The sequence below is a fragment of the Tursiops truncatus genome, chromosome 1 (assembly GCF_011762595.2).
Source record: "Tursiops truncatus isolate mTurTru1 chromosome 1, mTurTru1.mat.Y, whole genome shotgun sequence".
NCBI classification, from domain to species: Eukaryota; Metazoa; Chordata; class Mammalia; order Artiodactyla; family Delphinidae; genus Tursiops; species Tursiops truncatus.
In genome coordinates, this window is record NC_047034.1 from 126,156,598 (window position 1) to 126,172,323 (window position 15,726).

General features: G+C 40.1%; 1 protein-coding gene across 1 annotated transcript in view; it reads right to left on the reverse strand.

The window, feature by feature from the left end:
- Positions 1-2,206: 2,206 nt before the first annotated feature.
- Positions 2,207-15,726, reverse strand: part of IL23R (interleukin 23 receptor) — a 55,628-nt gene continuing 42,108 nt past the window's right edge. Inside the window, exons 8-11 of the mRNA XM_019920146.3 lie at positions 13,314-13,403; positions 10,894-10,999; positions 8,289-8,379; positions 2,207-4,703 (exon numbers count right to left, since the gene is read on the reverse strand). Of these exons, the coding sequence (XP_019775705.1) occupies positions 4,053-4,703; positions 8,289-8,379; positions 10,894-10,999; positions 13,314-13,403 (938 nt within the window). The 3' untranslated portion in view covers positions 2,207-4,052. The remainder of the gene's footprint in view (positions 4,704-8,288; positions 8,380-10,893; positions 11,000-13,313; positions 13,404-15,726) is intronic.

Consider the following 15,726-nt stretch of genomic DNA (forward strand, 5'->3'; position numbering starts at 1 on the left):
TAGCGGGGACAAGCATGAACGTCACCCTCTGTTTCAACAGAATATTTGCTTCCACTTGTTTTATATTTGGGGCTTCTGCAACAGATTTCATTTGGAGAAAGGGGATCAGCTGCTAACATTTATTTTTGAAAACCTCTGCCCTATGCCATAGTCATGTTCTGCCTCTATGTCAAAGGGACTGAAAATAGAAGGAAAGAAAAGAAGCTGGGAACACCTTCTGACTGAACCAGGAGGGCCAAACAACAGCCCATGTTACCCAAAACCTGCATGCGAAAACTCTAAAGCCCTCTGATGGCATCAATATTATTTCTAACTCTGGCAGAAACAAATTCCTGATTTAAAAAAGGATAAAACACACACAGAAACCAAGAAGATACCCCCAAATTGTAATTCAGTTTTTCCTCCCCATATTGCTTCTGTGTAAGAAAAGAGAGGTAGGGAGCAAAGAAGATTCAAAAACAGGAGGAAATTGGATGTCCCTTAATCAGTTCAGTATTGTCCAGACCAAGGTGTTCCATTTTGCTCCAGCATCACTGCATACTAATCTACCTTTCCTTCTTTGTATTTCTCTCCCCTTCTTTCCTCTCGATGGTATCTCGAGGGGCTTTTTCTCTCTCTTTCTTCCTCTTTCTCCGTAACCCACTCCAGTAAGTATGACACATTCATTTAGGAAACAGCAACTTAGATTGTGAGACTCAGAGAAAGAAAGTTAATAATAAGCCCAAAGGCTAGATGGAAAGGTGAAAAGATACAAAGTTGTCCCCTAAAGCTACAGAAAATTCTGACTGAGGAAGGAAAGGTGGCAGAGGTCTGGGGTTAGGGGCAACTTGTCCAGGAGGGAAAGAAGTAGAGACATTAGCTCTGGAGAATTCTTCTATAAAAGGGACTTATCAGTGGCAAGCTGATTCTCACATGCAGCTCCTACCTGTGATTCAGATTGCAATGTCCCCTCCTGGGAAAGACCTTCCCTGACTGCCCAGCACAAAGTGGCCACCAAGTCCTTCTCTATCACATTATCCCATTTTACCTCTCTACATGGCACTCATTAGCTGGCATTTTTCTTCTTTATTTTTTTCTGCCTCTCTCGATCTCCTATCCTCACCCTCTTCCCCACCAAAAGCTCCCTGAAGGGCAGTGATTTGGTTCCATGTGCTATCTGCTTCTTGCTTTTAGAATATAAGCTCTAAGACTGCAGGGACTTGGCTGGTTTTGTTAACATCTATATTGGTTCAAAGTGCCTTTACACATAGTAGGGGCATTCAACACTTCAGTGAATACTTGTTGAATAAGAATCATAGAAAGATGGGCTTCTCTGGTGGCGTAGTGGTTAAGAATCCTCCTGCCAATGCAGGGAACATGGGTTTGAGCCCTGGTCCAGGAAGATCCCACGTGCTGTGGAGCAACTAAGTCCGTGCACCACAACTACTGAGTCTGTGCTCTAGAGCCCACAAGCCACAACTACTGAGCCCGCGTGCCACAACTACTGAAGCCCATGTGCCTAGAGCCCATGCTCTGCAAAAAGAGCAGCCACGATGATGAGGCGCACCACAACAAAGAGTAGCCCGGGCTCACAGCAACTAGAGAAAGCCCACGCACAGCAGCGAAGACCCAAGGCAGCCAAAAATAAATAAATAAAATAAATAACTTTATTAAAAAAAAAGAATCATAGAAAGAAAACCCTTTGCCCTTTACCAAGGTTGCATTGTGATGAAGCAGTTGAAATTTTCTCTGAGTTGGGGCAATGGCAAGCATACTGCTTTGTTTATAGGTATAGCCTCAAATTTTAGTCCATTGGGACCAACAAGGGCCAATGGCATGGATGGAACTAGAAGTGTCTCCTCCATTCTTAACGTGATGTGGGTGTGAGAAGGACACTATAGGAAGAGAAAGCAGCCCCCTTTCTGCTCCAGGGGGACGAGAAGATGTTATAAAGGAAGCACTGACTGCATTGAAAGCACACACAGAAGATCAAATAATGCTGCAATCCTATAAGCCTGACAAAAGCTTTTTTGATGTGTGGCAGATTACAGTTATACTGAAACACACTATGAAAATATTTTTCACTTGTTAACAGATGTCTTCAGCAGATTGGTAAACATCAAAGATTCATCTTGGTCTTTTGTTATTTCTATCTCAAATACTACCCGCCTCTTTGCTTCATTGTATTCTCCCATTGGGTAAGGAATAACACAAAGGCATATGATCATTTACAAGTCAAGATATTTAATGTTAGCATTTCATTAGTGATTTAAAATATACACCTTTCAGAATATGTGAAGTACAACAAATATATACATATTTTAGGGTAAACAGAATAGAATTTCACAGCAGGAGATATATTTTTTACACCAATAGTATGTTCATTTTGGAGCACAATGGCTTTAGTAAATGATATAAAATAAAGAGGACCACCAAGGCAAAAAAAGAGATGAATTGTGATAAATTATTTATATGTTGGACATTAAACAGTCTTCATAGATGAGTGACCAAATGATTTATCATCCAAAGAGATGCTTCTGAGAGGGAAAAGGCACACTGGCCATACTTAACACTGGGACAACAGACAAAAACCAGGATGTGTGGTCATCCTCCTCATGGGGACATTTTTTTTTTTTTTGCAGTACGCGGGCCTCTCACTGTTGTGGCCTCTCCCGTTGCGGAGCACAGGCTCCGGACGCGCAGGCTCAGCGGCCATGGCTCACGGGCCCAGCGGCTCTGTGGCATGTGGGATCTTCCCGCGTCCCCTGCATTGGCAGGCGGACTCTCAACCACTACGCCACCAGGGAAGCCCCATGGGGACATTTAATGACAACAAAACTGCTTTTGTGGTTTTTCTTTTTTTAAAAGCCAAAACAAAACAAAATAGCTTGCTCATGTGCTAACAACTGGTCCTTTTTTGATTAACTGCTTTGTTTGCTAAAATAAAACTAATCTGAATATAAATTATTGCTGACAACTGTTAGAAGAAGAGAAATTCAATGGGTAATCTATTCAATTTTCAAATTGTTCTGATCTTTAGAAAAAAGTCCCCCTGATGTAAAAATTAATCATAATAGAGATGTCTGCTGGGTACCTTTTCTCAATTAAAATATGCATTTTATATTTTTAAGATCACCTACTTCCAATATTGACCTGGTTGGCAGATAGAGTTCATCTCCAGTCCCAGCCCTTATTGACTGTGGCCATGAGGAGCACTGTGTTGCGAGGATTCTGAGGCCACCTTAGGGCTCAGCAGAAAGGCACGTGGTGATGAGTTGGTGATGTTTACAGGAGACACAGGATATGGGGCAGTGACAGGTGTGGCAAGTATTGCCATCCTAGATTTGGAAAAATACCTGGTTTAACAATAATTTTGTGACAGATATCTAATACAAAAGAAATAATTACACCTTGTTGATCTTCTACCTCAATAAATCTACTACAGTGTAATTAATACACCAACTACACCACAGGAGAACAATGCCATCACTCTGAACTGGAATGAAGACAGCTATCTTGTGATTTCCACACATCACTGTTTTACAACTCTCTCAGTCCAAAATCAAAATAAGGAAGATCAAATTCTTAACATCTGAATAGAAAGTCGTAGGGCAAAAACCCAACACAGTAAACATGTAATTAATTGTTCCTCTGTTTCCATCCCTTACCTATTTTGTTGTCTGTGGGCTGTATTTTTATCTACTCGAGAGAACACTAAGTAATAAAATGAAAATTAAACTTGCTTTTCCTCTTGTAAGCGAATACTAATATCTCAATTTCAAAGAACGATTTTCAGCATTTATTTCACTACCACATATTTTGTATTATTTATCCTTCATACAAAAGAGAGATCTGTTTTGTGCCTTGTAATGAGGAAAATTCAAAAAGATATAGTTGATACATCTTCTAAAATATAGGAGGCATCCCTAATATTGTTGCTGCTTTTGTGGCCATGAATTATGTTCTATCTTTAGATCTTAATTCTCCAATTAAAAAAAAATAGGGCAGAATTAAATTTGTGTTGAGGGAGAGAGCCATCTTCAAATTGCAAGGCAGCTTTGGACTACACAGCTCTACTTTTCTAAGAGTGAAATCCTATTGAAGTGGCTTTCCAAAATATTTTGTGGAAAATAAGAATTTATAGATGGTAACGCCTCATTCATGCTCCCCAAACAGGTCACGAATTCATCAGGCAGCAGGGTCTGTTCTGGAATAGTTTCATTTGGTGATGCATTTTCCAAAAGCATGGTGGTTTCCCCTTCTACAGGGTTTTGCATGTCTGGAGGACTGCATTCTCCTTGATTTAAAATGAGGCTTAATTCTTCAAGAAATAGTGTGTTGCTTAGCGAATTCATACTTGAGACAGAGAAAGAAAAATTAGGATATTTTTTAAACCTGGCATTCTTTCCCAGGTTTAAGCAATCAGCTGGTGGCTCCAGAGTTGAGGAAGCTGTTTCATCATTATTGCTGAGATGGTTTCCCCCAGTGAGAAAATTTGAAATCTGGGGTTTATACCCAGTGTTGAGATCAGGAATATATACAATTGTAGTGTTGGTGAGTAGTGACTTCTGCAGGCTGTCGTTTGTCTCCACGGATCCTGTGTTCTTTTCCCTTTTGTAGTCCATGGGTTTTTCTTCTGGGAGAAAGATTTCTATCTCTGTAATCACTGGATCAACATATAGGACCTGTTCTCTGGAATTACTATTCATAAATTCACTTTTTTCCTAGAAAGAAAAGACATTGTTTTTTTTTTACAAAAGAAGTTTAAAGGAGCCAACTGGATAATTGAGTAAGGACTGGAGTTTTGCTTTCCCTCAACTTTCCTTTCCCCCTAATTTTTCTTCATATTGTTTCGCTTCCCATATGATTTCCTCCTTTTGTCTTTTGTTAACCCTGCTCCATTCCAAATGTTTGTTAAATTCTCCCAGGAGGAGACTGAAGGAAGGGAGTAATAAAAATAGTCCATGCTGTAAGCACATGCCTTTATTTAAAAATTTTAAAGAGAAAGAAGCCTCTTTCATATTAACTTGCAAATTATTTCAGGGCCTTTTAAAATTTTGGACTATTTCTTAATATTATAGTTCCTTTCTACAAGAAAATACTTTGTTGCTTAAATAAAAGAAAGTTGGCGGTGGGGGATAGTGCATGGAGAATCGTATTTTGCTTCCATTTGAGAATAAAGTTGTAGTAAATGCTTTGCGCTGTGGTTCTAAAGGCGTGCAGCTAGCAGCTCACAAGTCAGACATGTCTGTGATGATCAGTCAGGAGGGTGGGTGAAGAAAGTTTTTCTTTGTATAAAAGCCTGATGACTCTTCTGGTAAGAAAAGGACTCGAAGCCTTCCAGCTGATGGCTGGCTTCCCAGGGCAAATAACTCCCACCCAACACAATTACAAAATTATAGCCACTTGCTATGGACTGCATGTTTGAGTCCCTCCAGAATTCATGTGTTGAAGCCCTAACCCCCAATGTGATGGTATTAGGAGGTGGGGCCTTTGGGAGGTAGTTAGGTCATGGGGGTGGAGCCTTCATGAATAGGATTAGCGTTCTCATAAGAAAAGACACGAGAGAGCTGATCTCTCTGTCTGCTATGTGAGGACACAACCAGAAAGCAGCCATCTGCAAGAGAGCTGTCACCAGGAACCAGATCTGCTGGTGTCTTGATCTTGGACCTCCCAGCCTCCAGGACTGTAGGAAATAGATGTTTGTCATTTAAGCCACCCAGTCTATGGTTTGTCATTTAAGCCACCCAGTCTATGGTTGGAGCAGCCTGAACTGACTAGAACACTACTCCTTAGTCTTTGGGCAGAAAGCAAAACCTCATCTGAAGGAAACCCTAAGGTTCATTTCTAATTCCAGGAGCCCAGAATGGGAAGGAAGTTTGACAAAGACAAAGACCTTGAATAAAGCAGCATGAAGGGTCGTTCAAATTTTCATCGGCTCTGCCTCCCCAAGGCACTTGCCAGGTTTGGGTTGGGAAGGGCAGACATGTAGTCGTGGGTCAGATGAAGTCAAAGGAACTAGAGTTGCTATAGTAAACTGAGAGGAAGGCGGTGTTTTCCCCTCTTCAGGCTGGCAGCTGAGTGGAGAAGTGGATGGGAGTCAGACCATAGTGAAGGACATAGAAGAGCAACAGGGACTATTCCAGTGTGAGGACAGTAAAGGAAGAGGAGGATCTGATCACAACGAGGGCAGGGACAATGCTCTGAATCACAGAGTGTCCCCAGTTCCCTAGGATAACTAGTGGGGGAGCAAGACAGAACGACTAAGTGGAATGTATATCAAGACCACAGTATTTATTAGTTGTAGTTTGGTGACTATGTACTTGTCCTTCAGTCAGCTGTTAACTGTGTACTTTATTCTATATGTGGGTTCAGTTATTCCAGACCACCCGTCCACTGTGTAGGCAACATTACCTCCTTCAAAATCAACCACGTCCACACCCTTTCTCTCCTTCAAGGATCCAGAGACAAGGATCCCTCCTCTTGCTCCAGGTGAGACTTTCCTCCACATCCCTTCATAGTCGTACTTGATCAGTCCTCTCCCTCCCCCGCCCCCCCCATACTAGTCCTCTCAAGCCCATTCAATTTAGTACAAACACGCTTCTGAGTCCATACTGCTCTGGAGCTACTGTTAATACATTCGTCGCATCAGTATTGAGAGTATTTGATCATGTGTCAGCATAGCCCCTTTCTTACTTCCCTTCTAGAGTACACTCCTCAAAAGATGTCTCCACTCTCAGTCCCCTTCCATTCACTTCTAACTGAACCCCTGGACCGGGACCACCAGTGACCTGCTCCTTGTCACATTCCACAGATGCATTCCACTTCTTATGTTACAGACCCTCTACAAAGTCAGCACCAAGGACCCTTGCTTCCCAACACTTGGCCCACAACTCACGATGCTTATTTCTCTACCTTCCCATTCTGCCTCTTTCCTAGGACCATTCCTATTCCAATGGACACACCCTCACTGACTCCTCACTGGCTTTAGCAATAGTTTTCAACCCCTTAACAGTGTGCTCAGCATGGCTGTGTAGTGGAATCACTTGGGAAGCTTTGGAAAATGCTGAGGCCTGGGTCTCCCCCTGCCCTCCCTCCCCCAAAGACCCTGGGTTGTGGCCTGGGAATCAGGATTCTAGCATGCAACCAAGGCTGAGAACTGTTGCCTTAGGGACTCACCTGGGGCTAGGGAAGGAGTTGGTTAATGGGCTCACTAGATCTCCAAAAAGAGCCACTTTTTCTTGTTTTACAAATATTTGTCTTCCTCACATCATTTGAACAAAGGGTTCCTAGGCTAAAAATAACTTTTTTTCAAGTTTGAAAACTATTGATTGGCAGAATGAAGTCTGAGTTCCATAATAAGGTCTCCTGTGATCTGATCCCACTCTGCATTCCCACATTATTCCAGTCACTCCTCACATCAAGTGTTTCTACAAAGCAACACCCAACATGCTCTTCTCACCTCTGTGCCTTTGCTCATGTAGCCTGTCTATTTTGAATGTCTTCCGTTTCTCCTGAGCAACTCCTTCCTGTCTTTTAATATGTTTCCTCTATACTCTCATCATGTTTTGTCTCATCTCTGTTACTGTACTACGTCACTGCATTGCAATGCTTGAATGATGTGTCTGTCCCATCAACTGAGTTTTGAACCCCTTGACAGCCAGGCTGGAGAGCCAGAAAGTGTAGGAGCACACATAGCAGATTACTTCCCCTCTTCCATAATCAGCAGCAGCTCCTCCATAACTGGCAAAGTCCCCTACAGCTCAGGGTCTTCCTGGGGCACCCTTCTATTCTTTGCTAAACTGGATACCTGGCCCACCCCTGGTGACGCCATCTGCCATAGTCCCCTCACATTCATCTTCTCGAATTCCACTGGGTCTCAGGAGCAAAGTGGTGTCCTCCCTGGGCTCCACCTGCTTCTCCAGTCTCATGTAAAACAGAAGCCCCTTTGTGTCTCTGAGGCTCGATCTATTGAGATTTTCTTCCCTCTTCCTTTTGTCCCTGAAGACACCTTCCAATTGCTTGGCCACCAAGTAAGTGGCTCTGGCACCTGGCTTACAATCTTCCATTCACTCTTCTCTTTTGAATGGCATTGCTTCTCTCTTTCATCTCTCTTTTCTTCCCTTAGTCCATTCTCTCATCTCTCAAGTATGATTTGAAATATGTATAATTTTATCTCTACATAAGCCATACAGTTGTGCAAATATGCACACATATTTCTTTATTTGAATGGAAATTCTACTCTAATTATTGGACTGCACTCTTGGTTTCAGCTGCCATTTAGTTTGTATTTGATGGTGTTTGGTTACCTGTAGCATTTTCACAACATTGCTATTTTCTATATTAGGAATATCTTCATAAAGCCACTTCGGTATTAGCAATAAGATTCTTCTTTTAATTCTAAAAAACAAAAAATGACTAAGAATAAGCATCTTACTTGAGGATTGGTGCAGGCAATCATCTAGGAGATTAGGAAATCAACTAGAATGGAATGCATAATTAAAACCAAACTTTCCGATGCAGAAACTAAGATTTCCATCTCTTACTTTAAGAAGTTATGTGGAAAGTTGATTCAATATCTTTTCAGATTTTCCTCTTCTCTCTATTGCTCTGCCTGTCTCTAATAAGCCGGAACATTACAAAACACTCACACTAGATTCAAGATAAATGGGAGAACCACCCAGGAAGTGAAACTATACACATGTTAAATATGGCAAACCATTATAAGCGGAGATGTCAGTGTGGAAAAGTTTGTAAAACCTAAGGGATATTTTGTAAAACTTTCCAAGGGAACCATAACCACAGAGAAATGTTAAAGAAGAGAATGTCATATAATAAAACGATAATATTTGAGCTCCTCTAATTGTAATGATTCTAAATAGGGTTGAGATGATAGTGGTGGCTCCAGACTTTCCTTATGTAGTTGGAGCAGGAGTCCTGGGAAGTTGGCTTGCAGTTGTGTGGCATGGTGAGGACACCAGTTTTTACTTAGGCTGCGTGCTTATTACGGATCTCTGGGATCGGGTGGTGGAAGGAAGAGTGAGAAGCTGTGAACACCTCACTCTTCCTCCTAAGCTACCCCTTGGCACTGCCACTGTGTTGAAAGCACTTTCTGCATTTACGTAAAAATTGATTTGAGCAAAAAGGTTGTCCCGGGAGCTTCGAAGAGACTACACTGATCTCTGGCACATTATTATGTGTTAACAATGCAGCACAACAGATCAGACTCTTATATCTGTTTATGCAGCTTCTCTAAGAACTTTTGCTAAGTATCAACCAAATTAGCTGCATGGACTTTGCTTGCCCAATTTGACCTTGAACTGTAGGGTAAAAAATAATTTCTTTACACATATTTATACAATGTTTTATGGTTCGGTTTTTTAAATAATTCACACTCCCTTTATATACCTAAAATTAGACCAAATTAGTAAGTTCATGCTATTGAAGAAAAGTTTTTATACAGCATACTGATACAGTGAGAAAAATATATATGTGTGTGTGTGTATATATATAGATAGATAGATAGATACCACTCTTGTTTTCATTATATTTAAAATTGTTTTGCTCTCCATTTTCCAGTTCTGTTTCTGAAATAAGGCTTTTATAAATAATGTAAAGTTATAGTAAAAACAGTATCTGCTCATATGTAAAACAGTAATATTGGAATTATCTCTAGTTTTATCTTTTTAAAAAGAATGCTTATTTAAATAATTAAATTAGCAAAGAATTGTTTTATTTTCTTATTTATCGTTACCAGTAGGAAGTTAATTTTTAGTTTGTAACATACTTAATGTTATTTAAAATTTTACACTCTCTAGGACATCTTTGGATAATAACACAAATATTAATATGATTATGCACTACAAGTTGGAACATTAAGATATTTCAAAGGGTTTTATAATCAAGTATGTTTTAAAACAACCTGAAATAAAGTTCCATATTAGTTTTCTCACCTCACAAGGGTACCAGGGATATATTTATTAATGTGTAATTTAAAAGCTTAGGTTTTGAGGAAAAAGCCTATGTAAATTTAAAAAATATATCACTAGTGTACCTTATTCACAATAGCTCATTCTGAATCTCTCTACTGCATTTTGATTATAAATTTCAAAGAAAGAAGGATTATCTCATGAAGCAAGTGATGGCAAGAAATAGAAACTCAGTGCCAATTAGGCAAAGAACATTCACATGTGTTAAATTTGTGCGTCACTGGACGAACTGGGGGACTGCCACATCAAACAACTTTATTAACCAATTAGAACTACTCAGTGCATCTGGTAAAATTTAGGGTGTCAAAGGCCTTGCTTCCCTCAAAGTCTCATTTTAAAATAATTAGGCATTGATCTTTATTATACTAATACCATATTGGAAAAAAATGACTGAAGGAGGCCAAGGGGAATGGGCATTGGGGCTGGATGCTAAAACACTAACACGATTGGTATCAAAGTGATGAATTCACACATTGCCACACTTCTCTTCACATTGATTCAGGGGATTTGCTTGGGTAGAACTTGAGGTAGGTTACGACTTAAACTACTGTGAAGAATTCAGGCACTGTAGACAGACTTGAGGGCACAATGAGAAGGCTGCCTAAGGAAAGACAGAACATGGGCTGAGACGTGAGCTGTTCCTGGCTTAGTGTTTGGTGACCTTGGGCTGAGCACTTAACCTCTCTAAGCCTCGTGTAAGTCATCTGTAAAATAGGCCACTGAGCTTTTCTGGCAGGATCTTGCAAGGATTAAATGAATGACATTTGTAAATAGTTTGGCATGGGTGGGTACCCATTGAACAGTTTCTTTTGTCTTTCTCTCAAGAAAAATGTTGATGAATTTTTCTAGTAAATCATAGAATTGACTACATTTTGATGGTACCAATATATGTCTAAATGAGAAAACAAATTCTACAAAAACTTACCCAGTTCTGAGCGATCTGTTCAATATCCCAATCAAAGAAAGAATTGATAAAATAACGGCAAAGAAGACCATTCCTAATAGAAGCCCAATGTCTTGTTGCCTATTGTCTGAGAGGAAAGAAAAATAATTTTAGGTATAATTTCCATCTGTGTGACGCCAGAATCATTGTTCTTCTACTCTGCTCCAAGTGAAGGTCATTGATCTCAAAGGAAATAGGAAGGGGAAATAAAATTAACCTTTACCTTGGGCTGTAAAGTGACTGCCCTTCCAAACTGCACAATACCTTTTGTTTGAGGGAATTGGGCTGCATATATCTGATGTCAGTGAATTGAGTCTCTGGCAAACGTGGTCAGCATTAGACATTTTTCTGAGCTTGTGCTTGCATATTTTATATAAAAAAAGTTTAGTGATAAACATCACTTGGTTTGTTTGGCACGAGTGAGAATTCCCAATTGCTTGCAACAGAGTCTAAAGCTGGCCACAATCACAACTGAGTTGTGTTTTTTTTTAACCTTTTGTACAAGACGGAAGTTATGTACAACTTGTCACCATTCTTCGAAATTTATTGTTCATGAATTTTTTCCTGCTAAAAAAGAACCTTCACTCTACTTAGAACAATATTTGTTATGAGAGAAATCCAAATTGCCATATATCTTACACTGGCATTTTATTTTAAAAACAGTGCTTTTTTTGAATTTTGAAGTGGAATTAATCACCTGTAATCTTTAAATAATTATTATATTCAGCATGTGTTACCTACCAGGCTCATCCTATTTTCTCCCTAGTACATGAAAAACCCTATTTTCTATTTTCAAATGTAAACTTTAATTTGGACATGACTTGTCATGCTGGAGTTGGTTCTGAGCCATGCTGGGTATTGGCCCCTTCCATCCTCCTTCCTCCCCAGCTTTGGCAGACGTTTGTCGGATACTTACCATGTGTCAGACACTGAATTGGCCCTGGCCTAGTTATTCCCCAGCTGCACCTAACATGCACTTGGGGGTCTCCATGCTGTCCAGCCCCTCTCCTAAAGCCACTGGTGGGCCAGGGCCAGTGTGGCTTACTTCGCTCCAAAGTCCCAGTGGGGTATGGAATTAGTGTTTTCCTAGGACTACAATACTATTGCTAAGGATTTCAAGCAACTAACGGGAGGTACTGGCTTCCACATATCCTTGTGCATTAGTCCTGGAGGAGAATGAGGAATTCCCAAGTTAACATGGGGCCAGGTAAAGGGGTTTGAGGAGTAGAGCAGAGTCACCAAGAGAATAACCTGAGATACCTGGGTTCGAACTAGATGCTGCTGCTTATCAGCTCTGTAACATCAGAGCATAATAATGAACTTGCTGAAGTTCAAGTTTCCTCTTCTGTAAAATAATAGCTATCTCACAGAGCAGCCATGGGTTCCTAGCCTCCACAATTCCCACAGAAATATCAAGGTGCAGGTCTGTGCAGGCATTTGTAATTAGGGATCTGTGCTGAACCTAAGCACTTGGCCCGTAATTGATTCACATAACGCAAGTTCAGAGTACCCTTACATTGCTTCATTTCCTTTATAACACTTGCTGCCACCTTCCTTTTCTTTTTTTTGTTTGTGGTTTCCCCCACCCCACCCTGTCTATCTGGAATGGAAGCTCCATGAAGACAGAGCCTTTGTTCATCTTTTTCATTGCTGATTCCCCAGTACTCAGAATAGTGCCTGGCACATAAAATATGTGCCTGGCAACATAGAATATTTTTTGAATAAATAAACAGAAGTCCAAAGAATGTCAATATCACCTGCCAAAGTTTTTATACTATTCTTACCAGATTTCTATGCAAGGAGATAAATGCTCTACAACCTAATCTAGTATCTTTTTTATGCCTGAAACATTTAGATATGCTTATCAATGGAAAATACAAAGTCATACTAACAAATAAAATGGGAGCTGGTTTACATAAGAGAAGGAGCACAGACTTCAGGATTTGAAAATTGTATTTGAATTTTAGTCCAAACAAGTTCCTCAACCTCTCTGAGCTCCAGTTTTCCCATCTGTAAAATAGATACATAGCACTTACCTCAACAGGTAGCTTTGAAGATTGATGACGATTTTGAAGATTGAAAAAGATGGTGTATATGAAATTCCTAGCACATGGTAGACGCTCACATAATGGTATTTTTTGGGAAGAATTTTTGAGATCTTGAGCCCCAGCAGCAATTGAACTGAACGTGTATCTAACCCAGAGCAAAGCTAGCAAAATCTACCTAAACCACTCCTTACATTCAATTTTAAGCAGATTTTTGTGTGATTATTTTCCTATGGAAAGCATGTGGCATATCTTACTGTCAAGAAACGTATGCCTGACACATGATTTTTCAGCATGGAGCATTCAGATGGATGATTAGTAAAGACTACTCAACAAACCTAAGCAGTATTTTCTTACCAGAAGTAAGGTGTCCTTCAAAGATGGAAGCAATTAGAAGCCCAGAATTCTGAGTATCATGTTGAAATGATTTCAGTGTGACCTGGGGAACTTAAACAAAAAGAAAATAGTGTCAGCTTTTTATTTTTTGCACTCAGGTTACCCAATTTCCTAAGAGAGTTTCTTCACTTGTTTGGAGATGATTAAAGCAAACCAGTAACTTTAATAGGCTGGAAAGATGGAGTAAAAGCAAAAACCTGTGTGTGTGTGTGTGTGTGTGTGTGTGTGTGCGCGCGTGCGTGTGTGTGTGTGTGTGTGTCTTCTTCTTTTTATTAAATTGGGTAAATCCTAAAGGAGGAAACATTCAAAGGACAATAAAAACTACCTAGGTTTTGTAAGACTTGAAGGTGTGTCCACTAATTTCATGAGGCTTCTAGGCAACAAATTCCAAGGAGCTTTATTTCATTCACCGAGCCAGAAAAAAACACACAACTGGTCTCTACTTGATTCCTTCCAATAGATGATGCAATAAAGTTTAGGTTTCCTTAAAAGTCTCCAAGATGTGTCACTTTTGCCTTTGCACAGTCTTAGAGATGCTGTTTGTGAACAGCCTCTTGGCTTCATATAAGAAGCCCAGTTTTGATTAGCAGACACTTTGAGGTTATAACATAAGGGTGGAATGCCATTAATGACTTCCCTCTGCTCCTTCCCCACGGGCAAGGATCCTGGCCAGCCCTGTCTACCCGTAAAGCCTGTCAGAACACTGCTAATGAAATCTTCTGACCAGGGTGGGGTCAGCTGCCTTGGTAGCTAACTTGTTTTCAGCCTGAACTCAGAAGAGTCCTGGATGGGCTTCCCTGGTGGCTCAGTGGTTAAGAATCCGCCTGTCAATGCAGGGGACACGGGTTTGAGCCCTGGTCGGGGAAGATCCCACATGCCGCGGAGCAACTAAGCCCGTGTGCCACAACTACTGAAGCCTGTGCTCTAGAGCCTGGGAGCCACGACTACTGAGCCCTCGTGCCACAGCTACTGAAGGCCGCGCGCCTAGAGCCCATGCTCTGCAACAAGAGAAGCCACCGAATGAGAAGCCCGCACACCTCACCTCAATGGAGACCCAATGCAGCCAAAAATATAATAATGATAATAATAAAATAAAATAAATAAATTTATAAAAGAGAAAAAAAGAGTCCTGGAGTTTCCTTACCCACCTCCTCCCTCCTGATAATTAAAAGCTGCCAGAGGTGACTTCAAGGACACAATTCTCCCAGCTGACAGAAGATATTCCTGAAAATGGTTCTAAGCTCTGGATCTCCAAGAGGGCCTCAAGCCCTATTTATTCAGACATTCTGATTTCAGTGTTCAAATTCTTCTATTAAAAGAATCACTTTGGGGGCCAGGGAGAAATCACAACTTGAGGTGTCCTTAACTGCTACGGAGATATCATAGGCTTGTATAACAAGCTATGTGGCCAGGGCAACTCTCTTTGAGAAAAATATCACAGAGTTCCGATAAAAAGATTCCTATGGGTCTTTGGAAATGTTTTAAAAAGGCTGATCTGGGTGCAAACACAGGCTCGATTGAAGAGTAGTTTTCTAAGAACAATGGGTAGGGAATTTTAGAAGATGAAAACATCAGAAAAGCCAAAAGTTCTTTCCTGTGTTTTTATTCTCACTTCTCCACAGCAAGAGGGAAATGTTTCACTGTGGATTGTGACAAATCAGAAGCCCTTTCTGGCTCCTCAGTGCTTCACTACGTCTCTTTTTTCCCTAAGTATGTGGTTCCATCCCCAGTGGTCAACAGCCAGGTTTATTCATCTAAATTAGTATTTTACAGGCTTATGTTCATTCTCAGGGAGCCCGAGCAGGAGTCTGCATCTACATTAGTTTACAATTTTAAGAAAAATATTACATTAAAATGTAACACAACTTTCAATTTTGCAAAATCATGGGTTTACAGCATATGTTGCTGGATTATTTTTGTTTTCACTTTCATTATTTTAAAGATAGCATTTTTATTTAAAATATATATGGTGCTGTTGGCTTTTAATACAGGTTAATATAATTCTGTTGTATAAACTACAGGTGGTTATTTGGCATGAAACGTCAGTTATTAATTTGCATCACATAAAAATAATTTTCATATCTGACTAGGGCTTTATTAGCCGTAATAGAGAATAAACATAATCTTCCTTTAGAGTCTTTTTGTTATCATAGTTTCAAATCAACCAGGTGTATTAATTTAAATTAGATTAAATTAAAGTCAGTTAAAAGAGATGCTTAATTGTAAGAGGGTAATTTCACAAAGAATCAGATATCTGAAGTAAGACAATTGATAAACAAAACTGTCAGAGAAGAAATCAAGCCAATGACAAATTTTTTTTATTAATGTTTATTGGAGTATAGTTGCTTTCCAATGTTGTGTTAGTTTCTGCTAT